Source organism: Lachancea lanzarotensis, scaffold LALA0S03 (assembly GCF_000938715.1).
Source record: "Lachancea lanzarotensis genome assembly LALA0, scaffold LALA0S03, whole genome shotgun sequence".
In the NCBI taxonomy this organism is placed as follows: Eukaryota; Fungi; Ascomycota; class Saccharomycetes; order Saccharomycetales; family Saccharomycetaceae; genus Lachancea; species Lachancea lanzarotensis.
The window spans coordinates 794,597-817,489 of record NW_019212881.1 but is presented as its reverse complement, the minus strand read 5'-3'; the positions used below and the strand labels follow the sequence as shown (position 1 = coordinate 817,489).

At 45.6% G+C, this 22,893-nt stretch overlaps 9 protein-coding genes and 2 non-coding genes across 11 annotated transcripts; 6 read left to right on the top strand and 5 right to left on the bottom strand.

The window, feature by feature from the left end:
• Positions 1-533: 533 nt before the first annotated feature.
• Positions 534-1,478, bottom strand: LALA0_S03e08856g (LALA0S03e08856g1_1; the record flags this gene model as incomplete). The annotated part of the gene is made up of 1 exon (XM_022773461.1): positions 534-1,478. One exon carries the CDS (start codon positions 1,476-1,478, stop codon positions 534-536), a length of 945 nt encoding a protein of 314 aa, XP_022627933.1.
• A 1,478-nt stretch (positions 1,479-2,956) lies between these two features.
• Positions 2,957-4,642, top strand: CQD2 (LALA0S03e08834g1_1; the record flags this gene model as incomplete). Its single annotated transcript, XM_022773460.1, has 1 exon — positions 2,957-4,642. One exon carries the CDS (start codon positions 2,957-2,959, stop codon positions 4,640-4,642), a length of 1,686 nt encoding a protein of 561 aa, XP_022627932.1.
• A 45-nt stretch (positions 4,643-4,687) lies between these two features.
• Positions 4,688-5,281, bottom strand: NDL1 (LALA0S03e08812g1_1; the record flags this gene model as incomplete). The annotated part of the gene is made up of 1 exon (XM_022773459.1): positions 4,688-5,281. The coding sequence occupies one exon, from the start codon at positions 5,279-5,281 to the stop codon at positions 4,688-4,690; it is 594 nt and encodes a 197-aa protein (XP_022627931.1).
• Positions 5,282-6,997: 1,716 nt separating this feature from the next.
• On the top strand, positions 6,998-10,777 carry HAP1 (LALA0S03e08790g1_1; the record flags this gene model as incomplete). The annotated part of the gene is made up of 1 exon (XM_022773458.1): positions 6,998-10,777. One exon carries the CDS (start codon positions 6,998-7,000, stop codon positions 10,775-10,777), a length of 3,780 nt encoding a protein of 1,259 aa, XP_022627930.1.
• A 567-nt stretch (positions 10,778-11,344) lies between these two features.
• Positions 11,345-12,955, bottom strand: AIM14 (LALA0S03e08768g1_1; the record flags this gene model as incomplete). The annotated part of the gene is made up of 1 exon (XM_022773457.1): positions 11,345-12,955. The coding sequence occupies one exon, from the start codon at positions 12,953-12,955 to the stop codon at positions 11,345-11,347; it is 1,611 nt and encodes a 536-aa protein (XP_022627929.1).
• A 342-nt stretch (positions 12,956-13,297) lies between these two features.
• LALA0_S03e08746g (LALA0S03e08746g1_1) lies at positions 13,298-13,846 on the bottom strand (the record flags this gene model as incomplete). Its single annotated transcript, XM_022773456.1, has 1 exon — positions 13,298-13,846. The coding sequence occupies one exon, from the start codon at positions 13,844-13,846 to the stop codon at positions 13,298-13,300; it is 549 nt and encodes a 182-aa protein (XP_022627928.1).
• A 335-nt stretch (positions 13,847-14,181) lies between these two features.
• Positions 14,182-14,252, top strand: LALA0_S03e08724r. Its single transcript has one exon. It is a non-coding gene; the product is annotated as a tRNA-Gly (tRNA).
• A 456-nt stretch (positions 14,253-14,708) lies between these two features.
• Positions 14,709-15,614, top strand: LALA0_S03e08702g (LALA0S03e08702g1_1; the record flags this gene model as incomplete). Its single annotated transcript, XM_022773455.1, has 1 exon — positions 14,709-15,614. One exon carries the CDS (start codon positions 14,709-14,711, stop codon positions 15,612-15,614), a length of 906 nt encoding a protein of 301 aa, XP_022627927.1.
• Positions 15,615-15,644: 30 nt separating this feature from the next.
• AIP5 (LALA0S03e08680g1_1) lies at positions 15,645-17,708 on the top strand (the record flags this gene model as incomplete). Its single annotated transcript, XM_022773453.1, has 1 exon — positions 15,645-17,708. One exon carries the CDS (start codon positions 15,645-15,647, stop codon positions 17,706-17,708), a length of 2,064 nt encoding a protein of 687 aa, XP_022627926.1.
• A 595-nt stretch (positions 17,709-18,303) lies between these two features.
• Positions 18,304-18,376, bottom strand: LALA0_S03e08658r. Its single transcript has one exon. It is a non-coding gene; the product is annotated as a tRNA-Lys (tRNA).
• Positions 18,377-19,817: 1,441 nt separating this feature from the next.
• On the top strand, positions 19,818-22,313 carry LALA0_S03e08636g (LALA0S03e08636g1_1; the record flags this gene model as incomplete). The annotated part of the gene is made up of 1 exon (XM_022773452.1): positions 19,818-22,313. One exon carries the CDS (start codon positions 19,818-19,820, stop codon positions 22,311-22,313), a length of 2,496 nt encoding a protein of 831 aa, XP_022627925.1.
• Between the last annotated feature and the right edge of the window lie 580 nt (positions 22,314-22,893).

The following is a 22,893-nucleotide window of genomic DNA, read 5'->3' as shown; positions in this document are numbered from 1 at the left end:
GTTAGATGAGTATGGTAACTCTCAACACGCTCTATTTTAACTCAATTCCAATGGATAAAATAGCCCTAGTGGTCACGTGCCGGGTAAATCACTTACCACGTGCACGACTCGAGTTACTCGAGTAAGCGCTAGCCAGCAGTTGAGAACTATAGGTAAGTAATCAAGGTTACCATTTGCTTACTTGGTGGGAAACGAGCTACTCACAGTGGCACACTGAAAGGCTCAATTATGGCTTAATTATCATTATTACGTATGTTGGAATTTACTCGACGATTACCGTCGTAGTACTACTAAACAGCATCTCAGTTTATTGACAGCAGCAGGTGCTTGGATTTAATCTTCAAGTGCAATGGGTAGAATAGTTCGGTATCACCCCTCAGAAATTGCTGGAGCTAGTCAAGAATTAATTTCACCACGTTAGCGCTAATTCAGGTATGTCATCGGGTCCCTCTTCTGCATGTATAACAGCTCATATTTCCATGAAAAAGTTGCGTCTTAACTTATTCGACCCACAAAGAAAAAGCCAGCTTTGTCTATGCTTTTAATTGAGTGTAGTTGTCAAGCGGCGCTTCATTCGCGATAAGCTCCCATATCTGATCAATTTCCTTAACGACCTCTGGTTCCAAAGGACCTTGCTCGATTGCCTCAATGTTTTGAGCCATGGAAGCAGAGTTTCTGGCTCCAATGATGACAGCGTCACCGGATGCTCTCTTCAAATATGAGTTGTGGGCAATCCAACGGTACGCCAAGGACCCAGAGGTGATACCGACCTTTTCTGCAAGCTCATTCCACTGCTCTAAACCTTTAATCAGAGTGGGTTTGTTGTAAAGGCTATTGTACATCTTTCCGGCAAAACTTTCGTAGGAAAAACGACCATCGCCATTTGCCACTTGTTGCGGGGTCTTGGCTAGAAATCCACCTGCAATTGGAGAGTAGGCGTAAAACGAAATTTTGAGCTCTGCCAAAACCGGGAACAAAGTCTTTTCGATTTTTCTGGAAAATGCGTTGTAGTTGCCTTGGTAAACCGAAGGCAAGACGTAGCCCTTTTCCTTGTTGTAATTGTAGATTTTGCGCACGTCCTCCGGAGGAAAATTGGAAACGCCAAACTTCTTGAATTTCCCCTCCTTGTACAACGCACCAATGGTGTTCAGAGTTTCTTCCAGTGGTGTGTCCGGATCTGGACAGTGCAGGTAGAAAATCTCGACGCTTTCCACCTTCAGAAGATCGAACGATTCCTCAATGGATTTGGTAATGCTCTCTTTCGAAAGCGAGCCTGGAGAGAATCCACGCGCTTTAGTGTCAATTATGAAGCTCTTAGAAATGCCATGAGCACCTAAAAATTCCTCGCTATTAGGGTATATCCGGGCGGTGTCCAATTCCTGAATACCATGCTTCTTCAAAACGTCAAGATAGGTAGGGAGATCGCCTTCGGGTAGTAACGACAGCTGGAAAGCGCCAGATACCAATTTGACAGCCATTGTTGGTTTTTTTTCTAGAAAGTTGGGTGAATAATGAATGAATCTCGCTTGATCTTCTATAATGGCAGAGGGAACACCAAGTGTATCACAGGCCCCTCTTATATACGGACCTCGAAAAACTCAATGGTTTGTTAACATTTGTCATCAAAGATAGTGCGTGATATATACAATCTGCTGGGTATTCGTGAAGTGTTGGACTATTCTTGGCTGAAATGTGTTCGGAAAGTCTTTAGAAGTCTGCATGGCTTTTATGATTCGTTGACAAGAACTTCTGCGGCGTGGTCACTGTTAAGCTCGGATGTTGCAGTCTTTAGTTAACAAAGAGCCATTCCACGGAATTTTCGCGGATTTGAACGTGAACAGAATGACCTCAACAACAAATTAAAGGTTCCGCCCTGTAGTCAGAAAACAACAAAAGAGAGGCGCATGTTAGTTGCACTTAAGGGAAGCAAGCGACGAGCGGCCAACCCTCCGAATGCCGGCACAGCTGAAGATGAAGATGAAAAATAGTTCAATGAGTTTTGCCAAGAATTAAGTAAAAAAATTAGGTCGTGAGCTCTTCGTTTGTTCTTGTTGATTCAAAGTCATATACCGTCTGAGCTAAGTAGCGTATATTTGTTACTGAAACTGTAAACGCCATTCAAGAAGCGTTGTTCCTCGTTCTTCGTTCTTACGATATTGCAGTATCTTCGCAATGACAACGATTCTTGATTCTAAATTTGGGTCTCGGACTTAGATGCAATGTTCGAAAACTCCATGGTCTTTTGTTAGCAACTGATATGTACAATTAAAGGTTCAATAGCATCGATAACTACGACTCACGGTACTACGTTCGACAACCAAGTTCTCGACATATTTAAGGCTACTAGTGGAGGGGTTTCATTTTTAAACTCATCGTAAAGGTCCAGTTGGACATTTATATGTATCTGTCCGAACTGTTAGGGCTACTATTGAGCAATCTTAATCGTAGTGTCAGTTTCATGGTAAAGTGATATCAACCATGTGATACGATGACGAACAAGTTTTCAAAATCACGTCTCTCAATACTAGAAAATCAAGCATTCGACTCAACTCTTAAGACCAATTTTTGACGGTGAGCTTTGTTCGAATGTTAGAGATGGGAACTATTAGTGAGTCACGTGATATATTTACACGAATTTGCATACAGGCCCGAATAGAAAGCACTCAAATTTAGTTTCTCCTGTGGCTACGCGATAATATGGTAGTTGTGCTAGTAATATAATAGTATTCTTTGACTATGGAAATCATTTAGCTCAGACTATTGTATGTGTTTCGTATATTGTGATTAATATCTCACTAACTCGATTATGTCATCTTTCATAATTTAACGCTTTGGTTTAGATATTCAATCTACCCAAGATATCCTACGAACCTCTCAAGAATACACTTCCTTACAGACGTTAACCGCGTATTTGCAGTGCTAGCTTGGCCCGGTCACCGCTTCTTAACACACAGCCATGTATTCAGGCTTTTCCAGCTTGACCTTTCGAAGCACAGTACGACGGCTCTACGCTACTTCCGGATCCTCAGTTCAGTCAGCCAAACCAAGACTTATCACCAGAAAAAGGGTTTTGCTGGCGGCAGGACTTCTCACGACAGCTTTTGTCAGTACCAACGAGACGTCCCAGGATGTGATCAAGCATGTGGGTATGACATCCAGACGTGTAGGAGTAGTCACTCAAGCGACAATTCGGTGTCTTTACAACTATCAGCGAGTCTTAAAGCACGATTTCAACTCTGATGACGATCGTCGTGTGGCCCTCAATCAGTGTCATCTGCTGTGTGCCAACATTACCCTTCGCGCACTGGAGGCAAATGGTGGTGTTTTTATCAAGCTGGGCCAACACATCGGTGCAATGACCTATTTATTGCCCCCGGAATGGACAGAAACCATGATACCACTGCAGGACAAATGCCCGCAGTCAACGCAAGAAGAAATAGCTGGCTTATTCAAGCAGGATTTGAAGCAGAGCTTGGATGAGCTTTTTATTGAATTTGATCCACAGCCTATCGGCGTTGCATCTCTAGCACAAGTCCACATTGCGAGGCTCAGAGAAAATGGTCAAAAGGTCGCAGTGAAAGTCCAGCACCCGTCATTAAAAGAGTTTGTGCCCATAGATGTACTTCTGACCCAAACCGTTTTCAATATCGTTGACGTCGTTTTCCCAGAGTACCCACTGGGTTGGCTGGCAGATGAACTTCAAAACTCGATCTACGTGGAGCTTGACTTTACCAAAGAGGCGGGCAATGCACGTCGGACTGCAGAGTACTTTGCGGACTATATACCTGAAACTGCCTTGCGCATTCCCAAGGTAATGGGTGCTAATAAACGTGTCCTGATAATGGAGTACGTTGGCGGTCACAGGCTTGACGATTTGGCCTACCTCGATCAGAATCACATTTCTCGTGCAGAAGTTTCATCGTGTTTGTCACACATTTTCAACAACATGATATTCACCCCAAACGTAGGTATCCATTGTGACCCCCATGGTGGCAACTTAGCTATCCGGCACATCGATCGGCCTCGCGGCCATCATAACTTCGAAATCATATTATATGATCATGGCTTGTACAGACACCCAACAACAGAGATGAGACGAGATTATGCCAAGTTCTGGCTCGCACTTTTGGATAAGGACGAGCGTAACATGAAAAAATATGCCACCAGATTTGCTCACATTGAGGAGGCACAATTTCCACTTTTTGCCGCTGCAATTACGGGTAGAAGCATCGATGCTGCGCAGAGCTCCGATCTTTTTAAGCCCAGATCCGAAGAAGAGATCAAGGTAATGGCCAAGGCCATGACTGAAGGTTCTTTATTGGGTGACTTGATGACGATCCTTTGTCGTCTTCCAGGGGTTGTGTTACTCATTTTGAAAACCAATGACTTGACACGACACTTGGATGAATGCTTGGAAAATCCTTTGAGCATGGAACGTACGTTTTTAATCATGACTCAGTATTGTGCACGGACAGTATATGGCGAGGTACGCCAGAACATAAATCTTACCTGCCATCGCTGGTCGTTTACGTGGATAATAAGAGAAGTAAAGGCATGGTGGGACTACGAAAAGAGGAGGAATCAGTTGGTTTTCTACGACTTCGCCTTTTGGTTCAGAAATCAATTTCTGCGCTCTCATTAGGCATTAGGTAGACCATTCAAAATAGTACACGAAAGCATTATATATTCATTTATGGCGTGTAGACGCCACTACCTTCGCGGTACTTACATGCGTGGCCCTTAAGTCTGTCGCAGCATTATAAGAGGACGATAATCGTAGTGAAGATTGATCCGTTCTGACTCTGAGAAAGTCAACTGGGTTACTTTGTCGCTTCTTTTTCGGTGAGATTCTCAGAGATTCGTTTTCGTGGTCAAAAGACGTCTTAGAGCAGTTGTCGCTATCTCGACGCCGAATTGATTGTGATGTGCTTCGAAGATCGGCTACTTCGTGTTCTAGAAGTACGTTTAGTTCCATCAATCTGTCATTTTCGCCCTTGAAGGTTCTGAACTGGCTTCGTAAAACTCGATTTTCTTCCTCCAATTCGTCAGTTTGTATTTCCAACGCTGTGATACGCTCCCGGGCCTCTTTGTGCTCGTCGCCTCGTTTGAGACTCTTAATGGTCTCGTCTTTATCATTCAGATCAGTTTGCAGTTTTTGAATAAATCCTTCGAGTTCTTGTTCGTAATCATGACTGGTGGCCTCAAGTTCCTCGAGCTGTTTCTCGAGACTGGCAATTAGGTTGTGAGCTTCGTCTAGACTTAGCTCTCGGCTACGCACCATTACCTACTCTTCCTTAGTTGTTCTTGCCGATCTCTTGGATGTCGGTATCGAAGAGTTACCTTTTCCTTCCATGTAGAGAGTCTAAATAGAGTGACATTTTATTATATCTACTGCCAAATCCTCGAACGTTTTGAAAAAACAAGAAGAGATAAAAGACATCGCTAACTGCTATGAGGAGTTTAAAAGTGCCCCCAATCATCAAGAAGATGTACGGCTAAGGACGCTGCAGTTTTTTAGTTTGAAAAACGGGGATCCTAGCATTATATGCGGCCAAATGAAGTAACCGACCATTATATCACTCGAAAGTGGCGTCAACTTAATGACGACAGTTTCTCCAAGCCCACGTCGTACTTCAAATTTATCAAGTGACGGCCTCTTCTCTGATGGATTTGGATATCCGCCACCACGGGTATGAACGGTTCTATGTAAAAGGGTAGTTGCTCTGGAAAGAGGAATTGGATGAAAACTGATGGAATTACTTTGGAGTGGAACTTCATGACGCATTTCTAACATTCAAAAGCCATCTCAGCTACTGAATAGCCAATAAAAAAGACGTGAAGCAGGCGTAAGAAGGCATGAAAAAGGTTGCAAATTTGAGAGATGTCCACTGTATCACGCCTGGGCAATACAGATTTTCCCAATGCGAAATCTCACTCCCGGAGACCTACTGGTTTCTGAAGGAAGTTCATTGTAAGCTCATATCACTTCTTCATAAACTGTCATTTTGTGACAGTATTAAATTACTATTTCATAAATATCAGATCGGGGACTGACAACCTTCGGAGATCCATCGTATCTGGAAAGCTCACATGCTGTATCAACCTTCCATAGATATTCAATTCGCTCTTCAATCGCTCAATTCATGTTCTGGGACGGGTACCTGCATTCCGCGAATTCGAAGTGACGAAACTCACAGAAACTTCCATCCCGTTTCGCAGATTTTGAAAATAATGACAGATCACAGTCTTCACAGACACTCGCAGATGACGCGCTCAAATTCCTTTCTGGGTGGCTCCAAGGTCCATTGGTCAACAAAGTTTGCCAACAATCTGTCTCTTTCCCCTCGTTTAGACTCCTTAGTGAGCCTTCTCACTACCTGAGGTTCATAAAACAACTTGGGAATTGATACAGAACGAACTTCATCGAGCATTCCATAACGGTCATGATCAAAGGGAACATGGTCATCAAGCTACACACAGGCAGTCGGCTCACCAAGTTCTTGAACTGAGATCCTGGTACCCGCCCTCATCACATACGACTGTCCTTTCGAATTAGCGATGGCTTGATCGGGTGACAATAAATTCACCCAACAAACGACGGAGAAGAACATTAAACGACATGGCCTGGCGTTTACGCTCACCCCAAATTTGAGTACTCGAGGAACTGTGGTGCTATAAGTATACGCCAGCTTTTCCTTTGGGATCAAAACAACAGAGGGATCAGTTTCCTTCTGGGATTTTTCAAGCTAGAAGGTTGCACTTCAACGTATACCTGGGTGTAAGGATAAGAATAAAAGGTTCAAAAAGCACTATTTGGTCTATTTCCAGTATTGAAGCCTTGAAGCAGCGTAGCAGCCAACAGATTTATCAGGTTTATTCATTTGAATACTCAACTGGACGGAGAGACGCTACCACCATATATACTGTGTGGTCAATAGAGAAGAAAAGAGACAGTCGTTAAGTACACGACACGTTTCTGTACTTACTTTAGCCAGCCATGGCAGAAGTTAACAAGAGAAATCGCAATAGAGTACCGCTGAGCTGTACCATATGCAGAAAACGGAAGGTAAAATGCGACAAAAGTAGGCCACATTGCACACAATGCGTCAAGACAGGTGTGGCACATCTGTGTCATTACATGGAGCAGACATGGGCTGAGGAAGCCGAAAAAGAGCTGTCTAAAGAGGCAGAGCTCAAGCAACTGCGAGAAAGGATCAAGGCTCTTGAGAAAATGCTTTCCAAAATGCACGCTGCTCCCGGCCAAACACCCGAAAGTACAACAGCAGCCGTTGAAGAGATAACAGCACCACAAGAACCGCTACAAATTTTCAGTCAGGAGCCGAAGCTTGTTGACGGCACCAAGTACGACGGCGATGAGCTAGACCTAACAAGACAGTTCGATATGCTACATCTGAAAAATAGCGGTACGGTTCATCTGGGAGCTACGCATTGGCTGGCAATTATGAAAGGAGACCCCTATCTCAAGCTTTTGTGGGGACATATTTTCATGATGCGCGAGAAAATGTCCGAATGGGTCTCGAATAGAAAAAATGGCAAAAATGTGGGCCCTAAAGCGAATGGCGGTGCCTCTAACGTTAAGGGCAGATGCCCTGTTGTACACCAACGTCCATCTTCGAGCTGTCCCGTGACTGGCATGTCTGTTTCTGCACTTCGTCAAGAAAGTAAGTGTCCGGTGAATCATCAAACCTTTTTGGCGTCAGCCCAGAAAGATAAGATGAAAGACTCCAGTGAAAGTACTGCGTTGACCGCAAGTACTCGTGGTCCCGAATCAGCTATAAACAGTGTTCCTACCGCTCACGTCCCGATGACAGGTTGTCCAGTAGCCCACAAGTCTATGCAAGCAAAACGACTGACAAAGCCTGATTCTCCGGCTTCAATTCACCAGCCAATTACGTTGCCCTCATTTGACAAGCTAGCATCGAAATGTCCAGTGATTCACGACAATTCTCCGCCTCCACCTGCTGGACTAGGTTTAAACCCTGACAATAAGACCCAGGAGCAAGCAATCACAGAGATATGTAAGCTGCTGCCGCCGAAGAGGGTCGTTGCATCGATGCTTGACAAATTTTTCAAGCATATATACCCTGTCATCCCTATCTTAGACGAGCGGAGCTTTAAGCATCAAACAAATCAGATCATACAGGTAAAAGACGAAAACATCACCTTGCAGTTGACCAAGCCTTCTGACTGTTGCAGTCTTGGCATTTTGATAATTATACTCAGACTGACATGGCTATCGTTACCGCAAAATGCGTGTGACGTCAATCTCGGTTCACACTCTGGCGCTCTGTTTGTACCGAAGGTATCAACATCGACCGTAGCGCAATCAAGGGAAGAGGAGTTCCTAATGAGGTTTGAAACTCCTGCAGAAGCGATTCGATTAGTACGAAAGTACCTAATCCGGCTCGATGAACTTACGAGTTTTTCTAATAGCAACGTCAATTTGACCACTGTGCAGTTTGCCATTTTCTACAAGCTTTATTTGATGTGCTGCACCGAGAAAACTGTCGACACTCAACTGAATACCTTCACTTCCACTAGTCAAGATAACGAAGCTCACCAGATGCTCTTGTCGAGCATAGTTCAGATGGCCTTTAGCTGTGGGCTCCATAGAGATCCGGACAACTTTCCCCAGCTCGCTGCGCCCACGAGTGGAAAGCTCAACAAAGAGGCTGTCTTCAATGCAGAGAGACTCAAACATACGTGGCGTAAGACCTGGTATGTGATAGTGTCTCTAGACGTTCACCAATCGATGTCTCTGGGTTCTCCACGTTTGTTGCGTAATTTAAGAGACTTCAGCGATACGAAGCTCCCATGTTCTTCCAAGATAGATTACGTCCGCGACATCAAAGAGCTTGTCGTTGTTAAGAATTACACTCTATTCTTTCAAATTGACTTGTGCATATCAGCCGTGCTGAACCACATTTTGAATGTTTCTATGGCAAAGACGGTAAGAAAGTTCGAATTGGACTCCCTGATCGAAATATTGAAAGGTGTGTGCTTTGGGGATGGGAATGTCACCGAAGCCTTGACTAAGCTTGTCAATAAGGGTCTTTTGTTTACCACAGAGGGCAGTGTTGATCAATCGTCGGACGAGTTTTATCCTCTCCCTCCATTGGAGGAGTTGCTGTCACCAGTTCCTTCGTCCGAATCTGATAAGGATAAAAAGGGAACTTTCCCACATGAGAGGACAACACGCGCCTTATTTTTTTCAAAGCATATCGTTTTACGGATGCTTCTTTATCTGCTCAATTACATCCTGTTCACCTACTATGAGCCCAAGGTAGCCGCAGATCCTGGGACACGACCTTTAGCGAAGCTGTACGCTCAGGAAGCTCTCAACTATGCGATGGATGGGTTCAGGAATTGTCTTCTCTTTTTCACAAATGTAAATGCTGGAGAGAATGGGAGTGGATCGATTTTCAACCATATGGAGGTCGTGTTGGCTCCGCACTGCTTAGATGTCGGTCATAGAGCTCTTCAGTTCATGGTTTGCTTAATTCTACGTGCTCGCTGTGGCCCTCTGACCGGTATGAATGAGAACTCCATTTTGAATAGTGGAGCTACTACAAGCAGCGAAGACGAAACTGATAAAAAGCCTACTCCACCACAGAAGAAAGACGATATAGTCGATGGTGGTGACCTCACGAGGCAAATTGATTTGGAGGCGGGTGATGACCTGGCCGAAATTTTAATGATGCGGATGACACTATTTCACAAATTGACTAAGCAGCTGTCCGTTAAATTCTACTACGCTAAACGCATGATGAAGTCCACTGGATTTTTCATCAGTCTCTTGAAAACACCTTCTGGAAAATCCCACCCTACCGAGGTTGACTCTAAGAGTCCACACTTGTCGTCAAGCGTATCCAAGATGTCAAGATTTTTCAGAAACGTGCCATCACTTGTCATGTCTGCAGGTGGTGACCAGATAAAGAGATGTCCAGTTTACCAAGATGCAATAGGGTTTTTGCCCACAACTAGTGCGGCAACATCTGCTGTACGGAACTCATATGAAAGCCCTGGACAACAACTGCCACCTCTTTTTCCAGCATATCAACCGATCACATATACGAGCAATGACTTAAGGCGGACGTCAGATGTTCGAGATTCAGATACGAAAAGAAGAAAGTTTTCTGTGGAAAACAGTCGTGTGAGTTCACCTGCAGCGCCAATCATGAATACTGAGAGCTCCGGACTCTTATCTCCGTCGCTGGGGAGTCTTGATACGAAAAGAAGAAAGTTCTCCGTCGGTAACAGTCATCTGGGATCACCAGCAACAGCACCTATAAAGAATGAGAGCTCCAGACTTTTGTCACCATCGCTAGGGAGTCTTAATGCCTCACGCGTTGGATCACCGGCACCATTCCCATTCACTAGCGAGCAGTCGCATCTGGTACAGAATCCAGTCAATGCTATGAGTACCAGTAATCAACCAGTAACCAATAGAGAGCAAGGATATTCGGTACCAGCTGCGTCCTCAATATATTTCTCACCCACGGCTTTGTCGGAAAATTCATCATCTGCTGATTACGCTCCAGAGTTTGAGGACTTTTTGATGCAGAATTCTAACTTTAATGGCTTGTTGATAAATCCTTCCTCTATAGTTGAAGCAGTGGGCTTCGACACACAGAGCAACACAGGAAGTACCGGGAGCCTTGGGGTACCCCTTGACTTCTTGCCCATTGACACCTCTGAAATCGATGGACTTGTTGATCTGCAGCCAAGCAACGCTGGCTTTTCGAATTGGGAATAGCAGAAGGGCAGACAACGAAATTGACTTGCGCGCTTGGAACGCGTAAAGTGCTTTTACTCACTTGGAAACAGATAAACACACAGCGTCGGACTTTTTCATTGTCTTCAACAAAATCAGTGATCGTGGTATTACGCAATTCGGCATACGAGTTATCCTCATTCAAACAGTTATAGAGGTTGAACTCTCTAGTCAGTCATGCAATCATCTTGTATAAAATAAAAACGCATTTTTCGACACCGTGGTGAAAAACCTGGGATAGAGTACAACGACGCTTTATAAATACTACTTTTGGGCTCAGTTCGAGCTCACGTCTTTTTGATAACGTTCCGGCGAAATGTTGTATAGGGGCTTGTACGTCGCGGCAGACCTCGGAGACTCTTTCATCTACCAACGCTCAAAGGTCAAATTAACGCGGCTATACCAAAATGGCAGTGTAAGAATATTAGTTGCCCATTCATTTTTTATTTGTTCTCAGTTCATTGCTGAGCATTAAACAGTTCAATCAAAACGAGAAAGACGAGCGTGCCATAAAAGCTCCGCGTAAACAGTAATCTTCATACGGACAGTTTACAATGCGTAGGTCTCGCAAGCCAAATTTATCATATTTTGGTTGGCATATTCTTTTCCAGCGTCGTTAAGCCCTTTGGGACCGCAAGTTATGAGCCAAGTAGTATCTAAAGCATCGCCTTCCACAAGCTGAGCTAGATCAGTTGCCCAATCTAATCTTTTGCCCATATGAATATTGGAAGCAAACCCAGTCAACACTGAGTTTACGTCGCTCGACTGTCTTAGACCCCCATTTTGGTTGACCTCATCGGCCAGACTTTCTAACTCAAATTCAAGATCATCAGTACCGCCAACAGAAAGTGTTTCGCTTGCTGGTGCACCTGCTGTCGGATGATTATCAGTATCGTCCTTGGGCAGCGACGAAGTAATAAATACGTGAAACTCAGCGAAGTGACCATCAAGGTCAAGATTTTTGAGCGCTGAGAGGTCGTCTTTGTCCCTTACTAGCCAAATGAGCTTCAAATACTGTATCTGGTCCCTCTTTTCTACCGAAGCAAAAGAGCGGAAAATTGGAAGACCATATGAAATGCCACTACCACCGCAAACCAGTACTACTCGCGTCGCTTTATTCAGACAGTTAGACGAGAGAGAATCGTAGTGATTTTGAATGGTGTATCCAATTCCCGTCTGTAAGCGGAACCCATTAGGATGTTCTCTTATTATGAGATCCACGTTAGAGTCGCCCGGTAGAGACGAGACCGTATATGGATGCGACGGTAGGAGGTAATATAAAGGATTGAGCCGGCCATAAGACGAGATTCGAAGATGAGATCCTGGTGTAAATGACTCGGGCATAGCATGTCGTGGGAGTGAGATTTGAACGAGTTTAGAGAGATCTTCTTTGTTCTCATCGCCTGGGTTAAAAATCTCGACAGTCCTAGCAAACACCGTTTTCGATATGATGTGTAGGGCAAATAGTCCTGTATTGATCAATGTGTAAGGAAGAAAAACCCCGGGTCTTGCGTGCAGGCCAATCAGGAAAACAAATGACCAAGAGGCAATTGAGTGCACAAGATAAAAAGTGCGGTAGCTAAATTTGCGCATGAACTTTAGGGAAACCAGGACCAACAAAGAAACAAGTCCCAACACAATCACACCTAGCAAATTCCAGACATTTTTGAAGCTCTTGTCAACGATTGAGACGTCCGGAGCTTTTGCCCACCATATCAAGAATCCAACGCCGTGTAAAAGTGCCAAGAGGAATATCGATCTCGAGACCCATTTGTGAAGAGGAACAAGATCTAGATACACAAACTTAGGGAGAAGTAGGTTGGGTCGAAGCGTGATGAATAGATTCAAGGTCGCTAGCACGTAGCTTAGTCTACCTAAGCGCTTCAAATATAGAGTCACGTGGTCTGAAATGTTGTAATGCCTAACAAACGGGACGAGCAATGGGACATACAGAGCCAGAAGACCCAGTGCAGGCGATACGTCATACCATTTTCTTCCCAGTAGACTTCTGAAAGGACTGCTAGACCTGTTTCTGCTTTTCAAAACATATCGGCTTGTAATAGTGAATACAACAAATGCAGCACTTATCCACAACGCATAATAACCGTATGGAATATTAGCGAAATGCGTATCTCCGTGGCGGGGTATTAATTCAATCATTTCGAAGAGCCCTGAATGCTTACAAATTATAGGTATTCTGGCTGGATGAAGGTTGCGAAGTTATCGGTCAAAGCTTCGAGCGGACCTTTACCATCATCTTATATGGTTATTATTATAATTTAAAATATTCATCCAGGCGACTAGATGTTCGGATAGATAAATGACTAGATGGCGGAGCTGTCGAGGTTAGAATCGGCTTTGACAACTGCATGCAACTTGAGTAAACGTTTGAGGCCAAAGGTGATTGATTTCTTGAAGGTTGACTGGCAACAGGACATCCTCCCAACGTTTTTTACTATTAACCACGAGACCCTCTACTTTGGAGCGCATTGCGGGGAAATTCTAATCGGCGTTTTTTTCGATCCACTTCTTCAAATCTAGCCAATTCACCGGTTTCCCGTTATCTTCAACGTACGAGTCGACTAGAAAGGTCTTACGCACTGCGACCAACGTCGGTACGTGCTTCACGCCATATCTGAGCATAGAGTTTCGAACCTCCATGTAGTCGGTCTCGACGTCTGCGATATTCACTTTTTTGTCGGTTTCCAGCAGCACAATCCTGTTCAAAGCGCCTGTAAGCTCATTGCACTGGGCGTTACCTCTCACGGTGAAGTTCAAAATTAGCGGAGTTCGATTGTTCGCCCTTAAAGTATCTTCCAGCTCATTGTCGCTGCGGATCGGAAGGAACGCCTGGTTGCCATTGGCACTGGAGGGTTTATAAGAATCGGTTATGGACTGGTTGGGCTTTGAAAAGGGGTAGATAATCTTGGAAAACCAGCTGGAATTCCTGGTACTAGGAGTGGACGCCATTCTCAACATCGATGGGATCATGGTCGTTCTGCTGAGCATACACTTGGAGTTCAAAAATGGGGTCAACAGACTAGCAGACATCGCGTGCACCAAATTAAAGCAAATAGCTTGAGAAGTTCCTTGTAGTGACGTCTTTTGTTATAACTTGTAAGATGAATTTAGCTTGCAGGTTAATTGTCATGAAATGCGATGGAAATATTAACATGATGAATTCATCATATAAAGCCAGGACCAAATGTGAGACCTTTGGTGGAACAAATGAAAGACCCGAGACGGCCCAGATGAGTATCGAGCCAATAGCGTTTCCCTGGATCTTTCATTGTCTCAGTTGCTGAGGCCTTTGAGGTGTATTTCAAGTGTCACATGCATAATAGCTTGCACCAGTATCTACTCAACTAGGTTCACTTTTAAGAACAGCGCAAGTGGTTTAGTGGTAAAATCCAACGTTGCCATCGTTGGGCCCCCGGTTCGATTCCGGGCTTGCGCATTTTTACCAGCAGTACATAAAATTAACCAAGACCAGGGGAATCTTCTTTTTGGCGCTTGGAAATCCTTCTCTGTAGCCACTAAGTGCTTGTTAGCAGAATGACGACAGCCAAGCCGCCTTTAATTCTTGTCACATCACTCCTCCTGATCTCTATCACCTGTCTCTGTTAAACGATTGATAACGAGTATATTGGACCTTCAAATAAACTTATATCAAGTAAGTGCTATCATCGAAAAAAAAACCACGCACTGGCCCTGAGACTTTCCAACGCACAAGTGACAGGACTAGACTGCTCTATATAGCGTGCACTACTTTGCTGGTGCAGTATATTCTATCTAAATTTATTCGTGTGCAAACCAGTCTCAATTGAGTCCTTTGTCACTGATTTTAGCTTCAAAAAGGGTCCATCGTCGTGTATAACAAACCCTGCTTTTGAAAACCAGTGAAAAGACAAATATGGGCTTGAGTAGAGAGTCCAGTACCCCGTCGCTTGTGGGAGTGTCTGTGAGAAGTATCAATGACTCCAACAATCCGGATTTCTGCGATGACAAGTCCCGTAGCGTGTCAGAAGTTCGGTCTTCGTCGCAATTGTTGGAGAAAATCCATTCCTCTACACAGCTGAACAAGCTGCAAGGTCCCTACACCACCGTGGATGAGCTAAACCGCGAAGGCGCCTTGCTGACAGACGACAACAGTGTTGATCTGGACAACGTGGTGCACGGCAAGCTGGGCGACGAGGAAAATCTCCAAAAAAGCGTGCTCAAGAAAAAGAAGAAGAGACAGCAAGGAGGCCATTCAGGCAATACAGCTACTGCGTCGTCGTCATCTGGATCGCTAACATCGCCGTCCCAGACACGCAGCTCGTCCCTCGTGACCTCCACCGATCCACTCCACAATTCCAGCGCCATGCTTCACAACGCCAATGTCAGCTCAACCAGCAACAGCAACACCGATGACAAAATCCGTAACTCTTACGGGGAGTTCATCACGAATAGGTCGCACCGTCCACATTTAGCCGGCGGAGTGTCGTACCAAAGTGCGAACGGCTACGAAAGCGAAGAAACGCCACGCGAACGTTCCGGACGATCCGCTCGCAAAGAAGAAGCCTCTAGAGGCTTTCTGAGATCATTATCCCGTTCTTTGAGTCGCGATCCAATGAGGTCTTCAGTGGTAGCTGACCACGAACTGACATCACGTGGCGCTCCAGATTTCGAAGGTGCTGGGTCTCACGTGATCGAGGAAGAAATCGAAGATGAACAAGATCAAGGAGCCCTATTGAATGATGAAGGTGATGAACAATACATTCCAGAGCTTCAGCAGGCTGCCAGTAAAGAGGAGAGTAAAGCACCTGTGAACTTGTAGGTGGTGGATTAGAGAGTACAAGAGCACGCAATGTCTTCGAAATCGAAAAGACCGGCGCTCAACGAGCTCGACAACCTAATGGACGGTATCGAAGCGTTCATCGGGAACAGCGGTGCTCCTGACGATGCTAGGATTGAAGCAAGCGGTGAAGGTGATTTTGGTAAAACTCTTTTGTATAGCGAATCAAACATTGAGAATCTAGAGCCAGATACGGCAAAAGAGGAGAGCTTTAACGAGCGGAGAGCGAATGGAAATCTCGAGGCCGAGAATTTGTCAATTGCTGGTTCCGAAACTGAGATTGGGCATCAAGATACCGATAAGAATCTGGTTACGGAACTCATTGACATATCGGCTGTGGAATCCAATAAGACTCCGTTTTCTGAAGCCAATAAAATTGAAGTTACCGTCCCGAAAGGTGAACACAAGAATACGGCTGCGACAGGGCATCAAGTGGAGCTTGGTCAAGACCCGCTCACAAAGAAAGAAGACAAAAATGAGGCAAGTGCATTGAATATTATAGCTGATTTACGGGCAGAAGAAACTGATGATTATGATAGTGCACAAGTCGAACCATTGTCCACGAAGAAAGCGGTTGATGTACAAAAAGATGCGACCAAGAACTCCAATCTAGCTTCTCCACAGCAGGAAAATGGTTCACCGATTGATGAAGTAACTACGCCCCACGTCTCCAAAACAGCGACTCTACAGCAGGAAATTAGCTCACCCTTTGCTGAAGAAAGTGTGGTCAATGTTTCGGACTCGGCATCCACCCAGCACAACGAAACTAGCCCACCCATAGATCAAAAAACTGCCGTCAATGTCTTAGATTCAGCGCCTACACAGCATAGAACTAATTCACCTATTACCGAAAAAATTGCCTCGAACGTCTCCAACCCGCCATCTCCACAGCGCAAGACCAACTCATCAACTGTTGAAAAGGACGCGTTACAAACGCTCTCGACTCAGTCCGAAGCAGAAAAGGATGTTTCGGAGAACACGAAAGCCATTCCGGTAGAAGTAAGCTCATCTCAAAAAATTGAATTACCGGCAGGAGTTCCATCGCAGTCATTGGCATCACCTAAACCTGAAAATGAAGAGGTTGCCTCGCAGGTGTCCCCACAAGGGTCTGGTCTCGTCACATTGAAAAACCTTGCCGAAAACGCCACCCTACCGGAAAAGGAGACTAGCTCGAGAGCCCAGAAACAGGGTCTCTTTACGTTGGAAGAACTATCTAAACCCAAGCATCCCGCAGAGGTTCCTGTTGATGAAGACGATGATTCCATAAAGCAGAATGATTTGAGCATCGAGGCACAAGCTTTGCCCCTGTCTCAGAGTCAAGAGAACTCACAAGAGCCATTGCAGGAAACAATGCAGGAAACACCACCTTTCATCAAAGGCGACGAAAAGGAACCGGAAGATGTCCGTAAAGCTCCGGGTTCTCTTTTTTCTCTCAGTGATCTGCATCCGGGGACTAGGGAGATTTCCCTGATTGATCCTGGTTACAAGAATTCTCTTTCGTCACCTGGGGACGGATCTATTGTGACGTTAAAAGATCTGGCGGGAACAAGATCGGATCAACCTGCTGAGGAGCCGGCAGAAGATGCTTTGCAAGGTTCACCGCCAAATGAGGACGACAACCTTGATGAGGCATCTGCGGCGGCAAAGGCAACTGTGGCTCGTGTAACGGCAGAAATTGAAGATCTGCTACGGGAAATGCAAGAGGACGAACCGTCTAAAGCTCCACAAGTTTCATCTTTCATACCAGCCGCTCAAGAATCCGCAGCGACAAAAGAAATTCGCGAGCTGCTCAAAGATGAGCCTGTCTACGTGTATACGTCTTTGGCCGGTGGTGGTTATCTCATGCCTTCTCGCACGAATCGCTTAGCCCAGATCTTGACCGCTAACCAGGTCACGTTCACATACCGTGATCTTGGTACTGATGACGAGGCCCGGCAAGTGTGGAAACGACATGGGCGGGGACGCAGTCTTCCTGCCGTGGTACGCGGTAGAGATGACATTGTCGGGAACTGGGAAGAGATGGATGACGCCAACGAAGAATACCGTGTGCGTGAGCTAATCTACGAAACGCTCTGAGGATTGCCAGCGGTGCTTCACCCGTTTGCGTTGCCAACAAGTAGGACCGATGATAGAGAATGCGACTGTCATCTGAAATGTAGAGGGTGGGTGCCTTTGTACCGCAAACAATGGTGCTTGTCACATTCATCGTTTGCATAGTCATCGATGCGGAATGTCCAGCTAAATGCACGTCGATGCACATCATCCTGATAGCCACAGGTAACAACTTACCGTTGAAGAGATCGCACAATGGCAAATGGTTTCTTTAACCTTGGAAAATGCTTAACCGTCGAGTGCAACAGTGGCCGAACAGAGGCGTACCAACTAGGTACTTTCGGGCACCACAGCACCTTGACGGTTGGACAACGACCAACGACGCTTGCTTACATGTGCTTACACTTGCTTACGCATTTGCTTGGGAATTTACGCTAACAGTATTATGTAATCAATGACGCGCTGGAAATGCATGACGCACGATTACATGATCATGCATGATGACGTGCCTCGAGGCACAGAAAAAGAAACGCGGAGGCCGCCCATTGTTCGGATCTGAAAAATTCAATCGAACAAGTACTATAGGCACACGCAGTATTCTGTGTAAAATCAAAAATTAAGCCCTGTAGGGGGCTCGAACCCCTAACCTTATGATTAAGAGTCATACGCGCTACCGATTGCGCCAACAAGGCCCTTATGATGAAAACTGGTGTTGGGAGTGCAACACAATGGGTTAGCAAGAGCACATGCTCTCTCGGACTTTTCGTAAGTACGAGATTTTCGTCAAACCCCTTTCCCCTATGCATGTGTGGTTCGTTACGACAAATCAAAGAAAGCTCTAAAATTTGCGTCAAGCAGCAACGCACGAAGATCGGAATATCCATCATCGAGAGTATCCGGGTATCCGGGTATCCGACGTCCAACAGGGCCAGGGCCATTTTAAATTCTAATCGGAGCGCTCCTGATCGTAAGCAACGGGTGCGCATGTAACTCGAAAAAGATCGCTAACGCCTATCACGTGAACATATTCAAACTGAAAGATAGCTGGGATAGCTGACACTAGCTTCTACAAATATTAACTGACTACTACTGCCCACTTTTGCAATGCTTTACGACTGCCGTGTTAATCAAACGCTCCCACTTCTACTACGTTCTACACCTTTGGCGCGCACGATGCACACAGTTGTACCCGAACCCGAACTTTATCTTATACTTTCTACCGTATCCCATAGTTCTTCTACTATCATCTATCAGTTTCGACGACAATCGCCGGGTATCTGTTTACAGGTAATAAATGAGTTCTGTGCATATCACGTGACCTTGACTTTTTCATTATCCATGAGAAAAAAACGGACCCCAGCTCAACCAGGACGGTACTACTATCTCTTTACCACACCCTTCAACATATACAGTGTTTACTGCTTCTTTCTAGCTTCCCTAGTCTCTTCTCCTCTCTCTTCTCTCCCGCCTTGCACTTACGGCGGCTTCCGGTGTCTCTCTCCGCTTTCGTATGTTATGCGCGCGTGTTCTTTCCCCATCAATTAAGTTTTTCATCCGTGCGCGTTACCCGGCGTGCTCTGGCGCTCATATAAATACAAGACACATTTTTGTTGGGCGAAGACGTAATGGACACCGATGGAGAGATTAACCTACCATTAGCAGGGTTTTGTTCGGCAAAGAAGAAAGTGAGGATCACAAATAAGCCATTTTCCCGTGGTGAAGAAGTACGAGAGATCTCAGAATCTAAAGACGCTTGTGAGACCAGACTGCACGACGTTCGATTTTTTTAAAAAAAAGTGGGACTGCCGCCGTTCATAGAGATAAACTCCTGCTTACCGCAAAGATATTGGAGGTTCGTTCTGTTCTTTTCATTCACAGCTTTGGGGTTGTGCCGCTAGTGACCATTTTCGAGGGAAGGTTACTCACCCACACGCTTGTCAACGGAAGAAGAGAGACAGAGACAGAAAAAGGATACCCATATCACTCTGCACGTCTACACATTGCTCATTCTTGACGAATAGTTAAAAAGGGGAAGCGTATATCCAGCCACAAAAGCGGAAGTCGCGGAAACAAGGACGAAAGGACTAAAGCCGACACCCACCCAGACACCCTCATATTTCGCACCCAGACACCATGCCCATCAAGGAAGTGGCATTGGATCTCACGAATTTCGTGCTGTCAAACGTGAACGATGCGATCTCTTTCAAACCGCAGCTGTGCTACGAAGTACCCGCTCAGGACTATGGCGAGCTGCGAGAACGCTACATCGCGTTCACCGGAACATCGATGCGGAAAAACAAATCGCGATTGTATTTTCTGCCGACCAACATTTCGGACGAACTGCAACAGCTAAACCCGTCAGTGCCGGACTCAGCAAAGCATGTGCCGCGTGACGGCCACGTTTACTACAAGAACCGGCTCATCACGGAGCTGGACTACGAAAACGTGAAACGCGTGGAACTGGCGTGCGCGTACATTGCGTATGCGATCATTAACAAGTCCGCAGGGATTGAGGTGGAATCCAACAGCAACAGCAACAGCAACAGCACAGAACATCGGGAATCGGCAACGTCTTTATCGGAGCTCAGCGGCCGCGAGGATTCGCGCGACAGCTCCAATCAGTCACCCGCAGACCCCAAAATATCACCTGCAGAGGCCACTGCTCTAGCTCTCAAGCGGGGTGGGCTCATAGGGTTCCGAGAACTTGGCTATCTCGTAAATATCACACCCTGGCATTTCCACCGGGTTTTCAAAGTCATCACAGGGCTCACAATCCGCGAGTACGGTCAATTGTGCACCGAGTTTGCCAAGAAAAACCGCGATATCATGAACGCTTGCAACAAACGCGTGCAAGAACTCAAGGAACAGGGCCACAGTTACCAGTGTTTTTCAGACCCAGGCTTTCTTAAAGATGGTACGCTCAAATACGAGCCCACCAGAAACGTTGTTCTGCTGCCTCAATATTTCATCGATCCCAACAAATCGAAAGAACACAAGAAAATGCAAAAGGAGAACAAGGCTTTGGATGGGAAATGTACGCAGCGCGTCGAGGCCCGTAAACGTAGGGGTTCCATCATGTCTGGTCGTATTAGGGCCGCTTCGCAGTCGAGCGTGACTTCAAACTCTTCTATTCAGGAAGTGCTCCAGGTGGAACCGGGTTTCCCTAGCACTCCACTAATGAGTCCCTCCGATGCCCGGGCTTCTTCAACGGCGTCACCCGTCCTTCAAAGCGTTGCCGGTCTGAACACACTCGATTCAACGGTTCTCCAGACAACGCTTGCGCAATCAAGAAAGAATAGTTTGGTGACTGGATCATCAGCATCTTACCTGCAGTCTGCTCCGGGTAGAATTGGCAAACCGAAGCTTGCGGCCAATACGAGTGGATCCACGGCCCATCTGCGTCACCTGAGCGACCCTTCCATGGCTTTGGACGCGATAGAGCTATCCAAAGTCACTGGTGACGCTACGGGCACAAAGAACATGCCTCACATTAGTGTTGCTCAAGATGCAGTAACTTCTCCCAAAGTGGACTTCAAATTTGACATTTTTGGTAATGAGAATGTCTCCTCACAGCGTCCAGATGATGCTAATCCATCTCAAGTGCTCGGTAACAATGGCGATTTCAATTACGACTTGGACGAATTGAACCCTCGAGCCGTTTCAAACTTTACAAACGACTCTAGCAATGGTAGTTTCCAGCTAGATTTCAATGATGACATTACCCATGGCAATCTGATTTCTTCCGAAAATGGAGTTTTTTTTCCTGGAAATCATCAGCGAACTAGTAATAACAACACTGCTGCGACGTCCCTACAGGGTACTTCGAGATCGGTCGAAACATTACCGCGTGACTCTACCAGCACTTTCTTGGGAGATTTTCACCCGGCAGACCTAGATGAGAGCTCTCAATTACTCTTGGATTTGAACGCTCTCCCAGATGACCCGATTCTCAATCAGCCATATGGTATGCTCGATCTAAAAATGGCGACCAGTCACGATATTCGCAGCGGGGGCAGTTTTACGAAACTCACGGACTTCGGTGAACCATATATGGAGCATGGACAGCTTTCGTCTGCAGGGCAGAATCAGCGGCATGCATCAACGGTGAACCCGTCAATACCAATCCATTCAACTCACAACAGGCCTCAAGATAAACCGTCAACATTGGCCTTGAATCAACCCAATCGATCGAGCTACTCAAGAAATAGGCTCAATTCAGCCGTGGCTCCAATGGATGATATCAACCGAATGTTTTTGTCGGGTTATTCTGGCGGAACACCTATAATGACAGAGCCGCTCGATTTACAGGGCGGTAACTTTACGGAACAAACGATCCCTGCTCCACTTGTCTCGCAACCATCAACAAGAGACAATACCATGGGTTCCACTGTGACACCAGACACAATGGTTACGACAGAAACCAATTCTTCAACAAGAGACTTTGACGCCAAGGGATCTTTGGCAGCTTTCACGAACCTAGGTTTTGACGCCTTGAGCCCCGGCTCTTCTCCCACTGCACTAGAGGCTGGTTTACCGGATTTCCACGGCGACCTAAATTCTGATTTTGCTGGTACATCCATAGAGGCATTGATGTCAGCTGGCAATGATGCGCCACCACAAAATTTTTAGTTGTGAGTCACAGGGACGTGGACTATAGGAGCGTTTTGGTAAATTGCCTCGCTCTGTTTATTCTATTCAAATGTTTTTACCTTTTTGGCGAGATTTTGCGAAGCCCTGAAACACAATCATACACAAATCACATACACACGCAACATTTTCTGCACACTACGGTTGCTCTAATGAAACAAAAACCTTCCCCGGTGGGAATATACTATTCTCCGCTACTAGTGCGGCCTTGAATCCGAGCTTTAATTGAACTTCAAACAAATCTTAATACTAAATCTTACCACCTTTGGAAAAGACCTGCAGTGCAGGTCAAAGGCCTTGGCGACTCATGTAAGTGGACTATTAATGAACAAAAACTAATGAATGATCTTAAATTGACGATGTTTCTAATTTTTTGGTCTTTTGTCTATAGTCTTGTCTTTTGTTTTTCACCAACTTTAAAAGATTCTTGGTGCAAGTGGAAAGGCTTCACAAGTGCAGACACTGGGCTGTTTGATAGAGTGAGCCTGCCTTTCCATTCCTACGTCAAAGGGAGTGTTTATGCTTCGATTTTAAAGAATCAAGGTGGGGGGGGGGGGGGGGG